Source organism: Theropithecus gelada, chromosome 18 (assembly GCF_003255815.1).
Source record: "Theropithecus gelada isolate Dixy chromosome 18, Tgel_1.0, whole genome shotgun sequence".
In the NCBI taxonomy this organism is placed as follows: domain Eukaryota; kingdom Metazoa; phylum Chordata; class Mammalia; order Primates; family Cercopithecidae; genus Theropithecus; species Theropithecus gelada.
In genome coordinates this window covers 10,683,702-10,696,827 of record NC_037686.1, presented here as the reverse complement: position 1 = coordinate 10,696,827, position 13,126 = coordinate 10,683,702, and the positions used below count along the sequence as shown (strand labels likewise).

Genomic DNA, 13,126 nt, shown 5'->3' with positions numbered 1-13,126 from the left:
TACTCATGTCTATACAATGAATCTGGGAGATGTGACACTATCTCGAGATATAAATAGTGTCAGAAATGAATTAGAGGGAAGAAAGGGCCAGCCTAAGAGTGACAGTGACACATGATGGCAGCCACCACAGGCTCAGGAGTAGGAGTACCTCTCAATTTCCAACTGTTGGAAGAACCTGAAGAAGGTTAGAAAGGGGTGGCCAGGCATGGTGGCTCACACCTGTAATCCCAGCACTTTGGGAGGCCGGGGCGGGCGGATGGCCTGAAGCTGGGAGTTTGAGACCAGCCCGGCCAACATGGTGAAACCCCGTCTCTACTAACAGTACAAAAATTAGCTAGGCGTGGTGGCATGCGCCTGTAATCCCAGCTACTCGGGAGGCTGAGGCATGAGAATCACTTGAACCCAGGAGAGAGAGGTTGCAGTGAGCCGAGATTGCACCACTGCACTCCAGCCAGGGCAACAAGAGTGAAACTACATCTCAAAAAAAAAAAGAAAAAAGAAAGGAGTATGAGATGGCACAGTTAGCTAGAGTCTTGAAGATGATAAAGACATGACCCTTACCAAATGGACAGGGATGATAATTGGGCCTCCAAGAACAATTTACGAAAACAGAATACACAGCCTTAAAATAGAATGTGGACCTAAATACCCAGCAGCACTCCCCTCTGTAAGATGTGTAACAAAAATTAATATGGAATTAGCTGTTCTAAACGAGTGGTGGACTTAGGAGCCATTTCAGTGCCAGCAAAATAGCAGAATTCACATAGCATCAAAGTTGTCTTACAAGAGGTTGGACACCTAATGACATCTAAAGAAAACATGAAACTCCCTCAGCAGCCTGAAAGACAGTGTTACAGCAATCAATCAAAAAGAAAAACCACTTTTCCCCACTCCCATTGAATTTAAGCAGTCTTCATTTTCAACAGTAAATTTTCTAGATACATCTTGTAGACCTCGAAGTACTAGAAAGGCTGCTCCTATTCAAAAGAAATGTATCTTAAGATTCTGTGAATGATACTTTTATGTCCATTTGAAATATGTAAGTTGTGCTATAACAAATCATCCTGTCAAGCGACAGGATCAAGAAAGTATATTTAAATTGATCCCCTTCATAACTGGTGAGGTACATCTAATTCGACTGTGGAAAGACATCACACAATCACCTTGCTGCTCTTACATATCCTGGGGTCTCTGCCTTCTCCCCCTACCACTCTCCCTGCCTCCCACCCCCACCCCCTGCAACAGCCCTCTAGCCTGGGAGGCTCGCTAGAGTAGATGCCAAGTTCACAGCCTGTGGGACCACTGCTGAGTGTGTGGGCACTCAGTTTAAGTATTCAATGATGCTCCTTCCAAACCACTGTCCTGTCCCCACCTCTTCCACTCCCACCTTGGCCAAAGCACAGATCATAAGCCCTCCACTCTGCTCCCCTCTGAGACTGGCCTTCCATGAGGAATTCAGGGCTTTCCCCCATATCTTCTCTTCCCCACCTTTATCAAGAGATGCTGCTCCCTCCCCGTCAAGTCTCTTTTTGCACTGTCACCACCCAACACTTCCTTGCTTTGACCAGAAGCCATAAGGTAAGGTTGGAAGCACATTTATTCACTCTCCACCAGCCTAGGAAATGAATATTGGGTCCTCAGCCCTGCCACCTTCTGCTGTTATCATCAGGCTTTTAACTCAGGTTTTGATATGGTGAAAAGAAGAGTCACCAGGGTTATTCAGACACCCCGGCTCTCAGGGTCTTTGGTAGTTAAACCTGGGAAAAGGCCACATGAAGACAACTGTAAGCACACATGATCCCTCTGAATTGTTTTCTTTTCCTGCAATTGTGCTTGCTCTTAAAAATTGAAGTCTTAAACAGGGCTCTCATTTCATCATCCTTGCAATCTATTGGAGTCTAGCTTGAAATGTGACAACTGGAACCAAAAGAACCTTGAATTTGGTGCCTACTTTGGTTTTGGTGCTGCTGCTTCTCAAGATCCTCAGCAGGGATTAAGAACTTGGGGTGCACAGCAGGAGTATCAGGAAATTGTCAGGCTTGACTTCCTGGCAAACTGCTGCCAGTACCACTAAATGCTGAATTGTGGATGTATACCGAAATACAAGCAATTCTTTCTGTACTAAAGTTTTTTTAAATTTCATATTTGTGTAAAACCACCTTTTGAAGCAACAACTATCTAGTCTGAAAAGCAAACGATGTTTCCATTAATATTTTCTGGGGAAAACATTAGTGCTAAGGATTTAACAATCTGTAGGTAAAGTTTAAGCTAACAGTATTCCACAAGGAGACTTTCTATTATCGGACTGTTGTCTAATTTTAATACAATTTTTATATTAATATAATCCTTGGTTCCTCCCCATCCCCTTCATAGGCCACAGCTGAGGTCAAATGGTCCTGGAATGGCTACTGAAAGCTAGAAATTCAGAAGGGAAAATTGAAACTCAGAGCAGAAAGGCAACCTGCCCAAAAATAACAACGCTAGTTAATGGCACAATTGCTACCAGACCCAAGTATCCAGACTTCCTGGAGCTGCGAGATCTTTCATCACCACCACTCTCCAGGTACCAGGCAGTGCCTGTTTCTGGGTTCAAACTCACAGCAGCGAGGAAATCCTATTTTAGCAAAGTGATTTACTGTTACCGTTCTTAGTGTACCCCTCTCCTGCGTCTCTGCTTCACATCCACTCTCTCGCCGCCCGCCCCCAACCACTCGGATTCTTCCTAGCCTCTCACAGGTCAGCCACCACTCGAGGACTGTGAGACACCGGCAAGTGATCAAATACTGACCCCGAATTTCGGCGGCAGCCGTACCAACGCAATCCTTGGAGCCCACCGCCCCCACTCCGCAGCCCCTCTCCCACCTCACCTCTTCCCTTGTCAGAGAAGCGGACGCCGCCTTCCCAGACTCTCCTCATGAAAACAGCACCCATCTAAATACTGATCATGAAAAACGCCCCTTTCAGTCCACAGAAAAAAAAAGCTTTCTTCTTTACTAAGAGTCCATGGGCGCCGCCATGTTGCTGTACGGAAAAACGTTTCCAGGGCTAGTTGGAGCGCTCAGGGCGCTCCTCGGCGCTCAGGCTGCCCACGGGTCTTCAGACCTAACTTTAGGGGTCGTGCCCTAAAGACGGGGTCCGACCTCGAAGGGACGCTTACACTGTCCCACAGACACCAGTTTTGGGTGAGGCGGCTGGGCGCGACCAGCACACATACTTCCAGAGACCAGGCGGTCGCAGGAAAGTTACGGAGCGCGTCGTGCGTAATGACGTCAGCGCCGGCGGAGACTTTCAAATTCGAACGGCCTTGGCGGGCTGAGGAAGGAGCTGGTGTTTTGATGACTGCTGTCCTATCTAGCGGATACTTGCACGGTTTACAGAAATTTGGTCCCTGGGTCGTGTCAGGAAACTGGATAAAAGGTGACTGATGACATTGGATTAACTTTGTTTCTGCAGAACTGTTCTGGATGAAGAAAGTAATGGCGCAAATGACTTCAATTTAGAGGTCCTAAGGCAATGTTTTGGTGTGTGTTTGCTGTTGAGAGAAGCCTCGAGGCCAAAACTGTGCGAGGCGCTGGTTTCATGGGGTCCATTAAATTTCTAGTGGCAACGATTTCCCAAGGAGGAAAGGGGAGGGCCTGGGGAACACTGATGAGGAGTGGAGGCTCGGGAGAGGAAACGGGGAAGGATTGAAGGGGGCGGAAAGAGATGGACAAGAGAGGATCCGTTGGGTGGGTTGCGTCCAAATACTAGTGTAGCTTCTTAGTGGCCGTGTAGGACTACGTAGAAGTCTTCATCTTAAATCATGAGAGTACACTGTAAGTGGAGATTAAACGTGGACACACAGGTGTGGGTGGAAAAGTTGAATAGATGAACAAGCGCACATCGAAGAAGAAATAGGCGGCCAAAACCAAGAAGAGTGTAATCAGTGTAAAAGACTAAGGAGTACCCAGAGAAGTAAAAGGATTGTCACCTTCCTGAAAGCCAGGGCAGGACCTGAGAAGTCTGGGTGCAGAGATGAGACTGGATCAAAAGTTTTGTCAATCATGTGTATCCTAGGAGACAACCTTTTTAGCAGATGTGAAGGGAGTGACCTGTTACTGTGGCTTGTAAATGGAGGCAGCCTATAGACCATTTTATGGACCAGGTGATTTATCCTTGTTGAAGGGGAGATTGATGCCAAAAGGGCAGTAATTGAGAAACAATGGGTTAAGGATAGAGCAGGAGAGATTGACATTAGGAAAACAGAATAGTTCCATTCTCTGAAACAAAAGAAAAGGAAACATTTTGAGATGAATAAGAGAATTTGAGGTAATTTTTTTGTCTCCCTATTGAAGTAGGCACAGCCAACAGCAGTGATGTGGTCTGGGTAATAGACAGGGCTTTAGCTACCACGGATACCTTTGTGAAGGCAAAAACCGTAACTTATTCATCTTTGCATCTCCTGCATTGCCTAGCACACTCCCTTATACATAGTGAGCAGTTAATAAATGTTTATGTTGAATATTTTTAAATGGAATTAAATAGATGTTCCATGCAAATGAGAACTTCAGTGCACATTAACAAATACAGATACCCCAGGGGAAAGATGATGATCCTGAAGAAACGATGAAACCTGACTGCCTTTCTGTTTAAGGATAAATAGTTGCTTAATGTACCATCTCTGTCTGGAAAGTTTTTTTTTTAATACTGAATTCGTGAATGTAGGTCATCAGCATGAAGCGCAGTTCAGTTTCCACTGGTGGTGCTGGCCGCCTCTCCATGCAGGAGCTAAGATCCCAGGATGTAAATAAACAAGGCCTCTATACCCCTCAAACGTGAGTATTTCCCTTGTGGTTCCAGCTTGCATGCCTTATCATCTTAAGCCAAGCAATCATCAAAATAGTTAATACAAATATGTAATATGAGTGATGTCTTGGTGACTCTTGTCTGTTCCCAGAGGTACCTAATTTTAGATCAATGAAATCTAAAAGTGGACATGATACTCTGCTAGGTGTTGTGTGTCTCATTTATTTCTTAAATTCGCAAAGCCAAATGCTTTACCAGGCACCCCCTAAAAAGACTGTTAATTCTTCTTCAGTACTCTGTTATTTTTCCCTTTTACGCTAGAGCTACTTGTTTAAGCGGACTCTGTGCTGTAACTTACAGTTCACTGAGGTATCTCCAATTAGCAAAGCTTCAGTCAAATCAGAGCAAAATTATTTGCTCTCATAATAAGGTATAATATAGTAGCAGCCTACAAAACACCACTCCCCCAAACTCATTCCTCAAGATCTGCTGGAAAAAATATCTGAAAGAACTTGCTATCATAAAACTATAGTTTTTCATTATGAGTGATTATCTTCCAGATAAGAGAAGGCGATCTATAAGCCATTGTAGAGCTGTGTAAATTCTTCTCTAGGACCGAGGTACGAATTACTTGCTGTTTTTAAATTAGTTGGATTTACATAGCATGAGCCTATGCTACTTTTAGAAATCTGAAATATTTATATATTTTTCCTTTTGAATACTGTAAACCAGGAAAATTTTTGTGCTGTTATACATTACTTATGCCAAAAAGACGTTATGCGTTTAATTGTATTAGAAGCTAAAAGGTCACCATTGTCAATGTTTTTTGCCTGCAGTTTAGATAATATAATAAGTGCAGCTACATTCTGATACAGAGTAGGTTCTAAAAGAAAAATAAAATGTAAATGTGGTTAAGATAATGGAAATCATAATGTAGATAGGATTTTGTTCAGGAGAGAAGCCAAAGACTTAAATCTGCATAACAAGCCTTATCTTCGACCATTTTGTCTTAACTGGACTTCCTACCTACACTTTTCTTTGTCTTGGCAAATAAGTGAAATAAGCCGGGAATAGACAATTAAACAGCACATGTTCTCATAGGTGAAAGCTGAAAAAAGTTTATCTCATAGAAGTAAAAAATAAAATGGATGCTACAGGCTGGGAAGGGTAAAGAGAAGAGGGAAATAGGGAGAGATCTGTGAAAGGACACAAAATTATAGCTAAATAGGAGGAATAAGTTCTGTTGTTCTATAGCACTGTATAACGACTATAGTTAACAATAACATATTGTATAGTTTTAAATAGCTAGGAGAATATTGACTGTTCCCAACACAAAGAAATGATAAATATTTGAGATGATGGATATGGTAATTACCCTGATCTGATCACTGTACATTATATGTATCACAGCATCACTATCTACCCCATAAATTGGTATAATTATGTGTCAATTTTTAGTTTTTTCTGTTAATTTAAAATTAGAAAGTAATAATAATAATGATATTTAGGCCTGAAAGTATGTTCTGTGTCTTTGAGCTACAAATTTTCTATCTTGTTCTTTACCTTCAGGGGTGTTTTTTCACCTTGTTTTTACCCTTTGGAAATGCAAATTTAGGGTAGAAAATGTTTAGATAGTTATTAAAAATGAGATGAGTAAAACAGACCATGCTGAGGTTAAAACAAAGACTAAATCTACCAAAGGTTACATATGCCAGAGGGACCTCTGCTGGTCCCCCAACATTACAAGCATTATAACTTATAGTACTGTGTGTAGCCCATCCTGTTTGTGACAGCTTTCATGACTGCTAAACATTTTTATGATTTTTGAATTATTTTTATAGGTAGTGGGGAAGAGTTGTTGGTTCTAACATATTTCTAAAAGTTTCTCAAGCTAATTTTTATTTTTATTTTAAAGAGTTGTTTTCTATTTTTCTTTAAAGCAAAGAGAGACCAACCTTTGGAAAGTTGAGTATAAACAAACCAACATCTGAAAGAAAAGTCTCACTATTTGGCAAAAGGTAATTATATTTTTTATTAGCTCTAATAAAGGGATTCTTATAGCCATACATTGTTGCCCTCTGAGAACAAATACATTAGATGACATGGTTCCTTTCGAGAGAAAAGTTATAATCTAGTTTTCCTCTGATTTTAAATGGTTAAAATTTTAGGTTATATCTGCTTTAGACACTATAGCTAACACATTCAGACCACTTTCATTGTTACAAGTAAATAGTTGATCGAAAATTCTATACCTAGCTTTCAGACACAGTGGAGTCATAGCATTTTAAAATAAGGAGTGGCCAGGCATGGTGGCATACCTGTAATCCCAGCACTGTGGGAGGCCGAGATGGGAGGATTGCTTGAGTCCAGGAGTCCAAGACCAGCCTGGGCAACACGACAAGGCTCTGACTCTACATTTTTTTAATTAGCCAGGCAGGCATGTAGACCAGGTGCAGTGGCTCACACCTGTAATCCCAGCACTTTAGGAGGCTGAGATGGGAGGCTGAGATGATCTTGAGTCCAAGAGTTCAAGACCACCCTGGGCAACATTGCAAGACCCTGTCTTTACAAAAAAAATTGTTTTTAATTAGCCAGGTGTGGTGGCTCACACCTGTAATCCCAACACTTTGGGAGGCCAAGGCGGGCAGATCACTTGAGTTCAGGAGTTCAAGACCCAGCTGGGCAACATGGTGAAACCCTGTCTCTACAAAAAATACAATTATTAGCCGGGGGCAGTGGCACATGCCTGTAATCCCATTTACTTGGGAGGCTGAGGCAAGAGGATCACGTGAACCCAGGAGGTGGAGGGTCCAGTGAGTTGAGATCGTACCAGTGAACTCCACCCTGGGTGACAGTGAAACTCTGTCTCAAAAAAAAACTTTTTTAAATTTAAAAATTAGCCAAGCATCATGGTGCACGCCTATAATCCTAGCTACTCAAGAGGCTTAGGCAGGTTTGCTTGAGCCCAGAAGGTCGAGGCTCCAGTGAGCCTTGTTAGTGCCACTGCACTCCAGCCTAGGCAACAGAGAAACACCCTGTCTCAAAAAAATAAATGTAAAATGAAAAAACATCATCTAGTCCAACATTTTAGTCTTTTTTTACAGTCTAAAAGGTTAATGAGAACTCCACAGTGCTTTTGTTTTATGGGCTATATCTGTCTAAATTAACTGTAGTAGAAAGTAAAACTGAGAAAAATTTAAAATATATATTCAATTTAAAATAACAATCCATCACATGGTAACATAAATAACATGTTTTCAACTTTTAAAAAACATATTTTCAAAAATATAACAATTTCAGTAAGAAGAGTGACATTGTTATACGTTTTTGCAAATCTCTTACGGCTTAATAGCAGACAGCTAGATTCTAATACTTGCTTCTGCATTTAATCGGTTACAGTATCATACATCATGTTACCAGCCTTTGGAAAACTCCACTGTACACTCATGAGAGATTGAAAATGAAAAGAGCAAATAACATCTTAGTTTTATCATAAAACTAGTTTTGACTTCTCAGTGATCCCTAGACAACACTTTGAGAACAACCCTCTATCTGGAGTAGGTCAGTGGTTGTCTAGGCTGCAGGTTGCAGAAGGATTGACTGTTAATGGGCATAAGGAGACTTTGGGGGATGATAGAAATGGTCATATTTTGATTGGCAGAGGTGACACAAATGCGTATATTGTCAAACTTCATCAAACTGTATGCTTTAAACAGGTGCATTTTATTATCAACAAATTATGTCAATAAAATTGATATTTTTTTTAAAGTGTTCAACCCCAAAATTAAGATGATAAATTATGTTGTTGTCTCGCCAAAACAAAACTTTAAGACAAACCTGTTTCTTCCATTGTTTTGAAAATATTTAGAGATGAAGTACTTGTCACCTTTTAAAAAATCTCTGCCGTGAAACCAATTTGGTTTTATTGGTTTAAACTTCCATTTTGGTATTTATTTCAGTTGATAAAAAATCTTAAGGTATTTTTGTAATGTAACTCATCTCAGAGCTAAACTTTAGAGGTGATAGTAATGAAATCTAATATTTGTGGAGCATTCCTATAGGCCAGACATTAAGTGTTTTATCTATATTAAATCTTTCAATCAATCCTCAGAACTGCCCTATGAGAAGATAGTGATATTGTCTGCATTTTTTTTTTTTTTTTTTTTTTTTGAGATGGAGTCTCGCTCTGTCGCCCAGGCTGGAATGCAGTGGCGCGATCTCGGCTCACTGCAACCTCCGCCTCCCCGGTTCAAGCAATTCTCCTGCCTCAGCCTCCCAAGTAGCTAGGATTACAGGCACCTGCCAACACATCCAGCTAATTTTTTTGTATTTTTAGTAGAGACGAGGTTTCACCATCTTGGCCAGACTGGTCTTAAACTCCTGACCTCATGATCCACCCACCTCGGCCTCCCAAAGTGCTGGGATTACAGGCATGAGTCACTGTGCCCGGCCAAGTGTGTGTTTCTTCTTGCCTTGTTTTACATTCTTATGTTTAACTGCTGTAACCTCATATTTTACTCTTCATTATTTGCTCTTTTTCTCTGCTTTAAATGAGATAAATCTGTTTAGTTATAAGAATGTAATGTTTGATGTTGATATTAAATTGCAAAACTGCCTTGAAATAATTTAGTCTTGATCACAGAAGGAAATAGTTTTAACTGGCTTTTTAAAAATATATTTCCAGAACTAGTGGACATGGATCCCGGAATAGTCAACTTGGTATATTTTCCAGTTCTGAGAAAATCAAGGACCCGAGACCACTTAATGACAAAGCATTCATTCAGCAATGTATTCGACAACTCTGTGAGGTACTTTAGGATTTTAATCTCGACTGTGATTGTTGTCATAGGTATTTTCCAATAATTTCCCATTACAAAATGTTTGGTGTTTCATAAAAATTATCGTAGTTTCTTACAGAAAATGGTTATGCACATAATGTGTCCATGAAATCTCTACAAGCTCCCTCTGTTAAAGACTTCCTGAAGATCTTCACATTTCTTTATGGCTTCCTGTGTCCCTCATACGAACTTCCCGACACAAAGTTTGAAGAAGAGGTTCCAAGAATCTTTAAAGACCTTGGGTATGTATATTTCTCATTAGTTAGAGATGTGACTGGCACACAGAGACAAAACAAATTACATCAATTTGTAAAATGTTTGAGTTACAGAAATAATAATGTTTTAGGATGACCACTGGGAAAAATATATGTAGGATAAATTGAAGAGAAAAAAAGCAACTGCTTACAAAAAACAAATAAAAAGTGCTGGTGGTAGAAGCAGGAAGGATTAACAAATTGTTAGTAGCTGATGAAGTTTGATGATGGATACAGACGGATTAAATACACTTTCTTTGTTAAGAAAAAAACTACCCGTAGGTTATTACAGAGCAACAGAAGATAGAATATAAAGCCCTGAACTGCTGAAGTGACAGAGAGTAGAAAAGACAGGCTGGATACCACAGATTTTACAGAAGCCAAAAACAAAAACCAGGGTTCATGCCTGGTGAAAACAGAGTGTGATGAAATTGAAAGGGGGGAAGAATGGATTTGGAGGTGTACATACTTGTTGTTTATTGGGGGTATATTGAATTTGAGGGAACAAAAATCCTTTGGGAGAGTAGTCCAGCGTTTTGGTTGTATAGATCAAGTTCTGCAGCTTGAGGGATAGATGTACAAAATAATCTACAGAGAAATACACAGAGATTAAGATGACTAAGGATAGAATCCCAACATATCTTACCTCTACACAAGTCAAGACTGGGTGTATATGTGGAATTGTTTAAATGTAGCTTCTTGATTAACTATTATGTTTAGTAGATTATAGTAACATCAAATTAGCTTATGTTTTTCTGATTTCTCATAGGTATCCTTTTGCACTATCCAAAAGCTCCATGTATACAGTAGGGGCTCCTCATACGTGGCCTCACATTGTGGCAGCCTTAGTTTGGCTAATAGACTGCATCAAGGTATTTGATTTGTTCTTTTGAAATGTATACATGGGAAAGGGTTTTTTTCCTCAAAAAGATATTTTTCTCTCCCAGTCTTTTGACAGTATTCTCAAAGTCTGCTTCAAAGTTTTCATTTTTCAAAGCACATTTAATTTTATGTTTTTCAAACTATTATCACGAGGTAAAAGGAAGAAAGTACCAAATTGACAAGGAGATGATTTATTATCATGAGGCTTTACAACTCAAAAAATGAATCAATAGGAAATTCATTTTTTATTTTCTCTCATGAAAATCATTTTCACCCCTTTTTTTTTTTTTTTTTTTGAGACAGAGTCTTGCTCTGCCGCCCAGGCTGGAGTGCAGTGGCGCGATCTTGGCTCACTGCAACCTCCGCCTCCCGGGTTCACGCCATTCTCCTGCCTCAGCCTCCCGAGTAGCTGAGACTACAGGCACCCGCCACCACGCCCGGCTAATTTTTTTTTTTTTGTATTTTTTAGTAGAGACGGGGTTTCACCGTGTTAGCCAGGATGGTCTCAATCTCCTGACCTCCTGATCCGCCCGTCTCGGCCTCCCAAAGTGCTGGGATTACAAGCGTGAACCACCGTGCCCGGCCCATTTTCACCCTTTTTAATTAAAATCCATATTCACTGCAAGAAGTTTGGAGAATGCAGTGATATAACCATAATCTCCAAACTCAGTGACAATAACATAAAACATTTCCTTGTGATAGTTTGTTTTTGTTTTGTTTTGTTTTGTTTTGTTTTTGAGATGCAGTCTCGCTGTGTTGCCCAGGCTGGAGGGCAGTGGCATGATTTCAGCTCACTGCAACCTCCGCCTCCCAAGTTCAAGAAATTCTCCTGCCTCAGCCTCCTGAGTAGCTGGGATTACAGGCATGCACCACCACACCCAGCTAATTTTGTATTTTTAGTGAAGACAGGGTTCCACCTCGTTAGCCAGGCTGGTCTCAAACTCCTGACCTCAGGTGATCTGCCCGCCTCAGCTTCCCAAAGTGCTGGGATTACAGGCGTGAGCCACCATGACCAGCCCCTTGTGATACAGTTTTAAAAGTGTGTGTTGCTGTGCAAAGTACTATATGTATATTTTTTAAACTTTTGATACATACCGAGAAATTTTTCTCTAGAAAACTTGTACCAATTAAAAGCTCAACAATGTTTGAGCACAGCCATTTTTCCAAACCGTAAGCATTGTTGTTTTCAATCTTTATCAATTTAGGAGGTGACAGATCGCTGTTTATATAGAAATGTATATGTATATGTGTATATATGTGTGCGTGTATGCATATATTTAAACAATTTATGTTTTTACCATTATTTTTCTTTTAACTTGCTTGTACATGGTTTTTTAGGCACGTTTATATTTTACCATTTGCTTTTTGCTATGAATTTGAATCTTTATTAAACTTACTGATAGTTTTAATAGTTGGCAACACAACAAGCAAAAAAAATTGATAGCTAATTTTTTCTTATTTACATTTTTTGTTTTTAAAGGTGAACTTTTTTACATTTATTATAATATCTACTCTCTTGATATTTTTCTTTTTTTGTATTGATTTGCAAGAATGCCATTTTGTTAAGGCAAAAATGGTTGAGTCAGAGAAATTAGCTCCCGTCTCTATGGTGCAAGTAATTTTTTTCTCCCTTTCTTTGTTTTTTAATTTCATGTGCTGTTTTGTCTGTTCAGAAATGTGAGTTTTTATCTAATTTAATGCAGTCTCTCCTGTTGTAGCTTCTGAGTTTCCTGTCCTACTTAGAGCTAGAATTCCTAAAGCTAATACTGTTCCTCTGACATTGTCTTGGCCATCAACAAGCCTTTAACTAAATGAAGTCAGGCACTGGGTATATGGGTTTTGACCCAGGAGCCATGCTGATACATATAGTACCACCCATTGTCAAGAGAGCAGAATTCCAATGCCATAGCCCATTAATAAAAATCCAAGTTTCATTGGACTTTATATAGAACATTTATGCATTCAACTTGTTTCTCTCCAGTGATGCCCATGGACATTTGATATCTACTTTTTTGCTCTCACCATCAGATATCCCCATTGTCACTAGAACACTTAACCCTTGTTTGCCTAAGCAGCTTATGATATTGTGTGGTTGGGAGATAGCATGTGGAGCTTGTGGATTACCTACAGTAGCTTCACTTGGGGAGGGGCCTCTTGCGATACCTCCAAGCCCCTCTTTTTTTTCCTTTTTCCTTTTTTTTTTTTTTTTTTTTTGAGACGAGTCTCACTTTTTCGCCCGGGCTGGAGTGCAGTGGTGCAATCTCAGCTCACTGCAAACTTCACCTCTCAGGTTCAAGCAATTCTCTGCCTCAGCCTCTTGAGTAGCAGGGATTATAGGCACCTGCCATCACATCCAGCTAATTTTTT

At 40.2% G+C, this 13,126-nt stretch overlaps 2 protein-coding genes and 1 pseudogene across 3 annotated transcripts in view; 2 read left to right on the top strand and 1 right to left on the bottom strand.

Annotated features, from left to right (window-relative positions):
- Window positions 1–3,236, bottom strand: part of METTL4 (methyltransferase like 4) — a 33,163-nt gene extending 29,927 nt beyond the window's left edge. For both annotated transcript variants that reach the window (XM_025365432.1, XM_025365433.1), the window contains exon 1: window positions 2,868–3,236. The gene's annotated coding sequence lies outside the window, so the exon portion shown is untranslated. The remainder of the gene's footprint in view (window positions 1–2,867) is intronic.
- LOC112611719 lies at window positions 115–900 on the top strand (annotated as a pseudogene).
- An 8-nt stretch (window positions 3,237–3,244) lies between the features above and the next one.
- The window catches only part of NDC80 (NDC80, kinetochore complex component), a 45,970-nt gene continuing 36,088 nt past the window's right edge, over window positions 3,245–13,126 (top strand). The window contains exons 1-6 of the mRNA XM_025365431.1: window positions 3,245–3,417; window positions 4,705–4,814; window positions 6,726–6,803; window positions 9,470–9,593; window positions 9,693–9,865; window positions 10,647–10,749. Coding sequence (XP_025221216.1) covers window positions 4,714–4,814; window positions 6,726–6,803; window positions 9,470–9,593; window positions 9,693–9,865; window positions 10,647–10,749 — 579 coding nt within the window. The 5' untranslated portion in view covers window positions 3,245–3,417; window positions 4,705–4,713. The remainder of the gene's footprint in view (window positions 3,418–4,704; window positions 4,815–6,725; window positions 6,804–9,469; window positions 9,594–9,692; window positions 9,866–10,646; window positions 10,750–13,126) is intronic.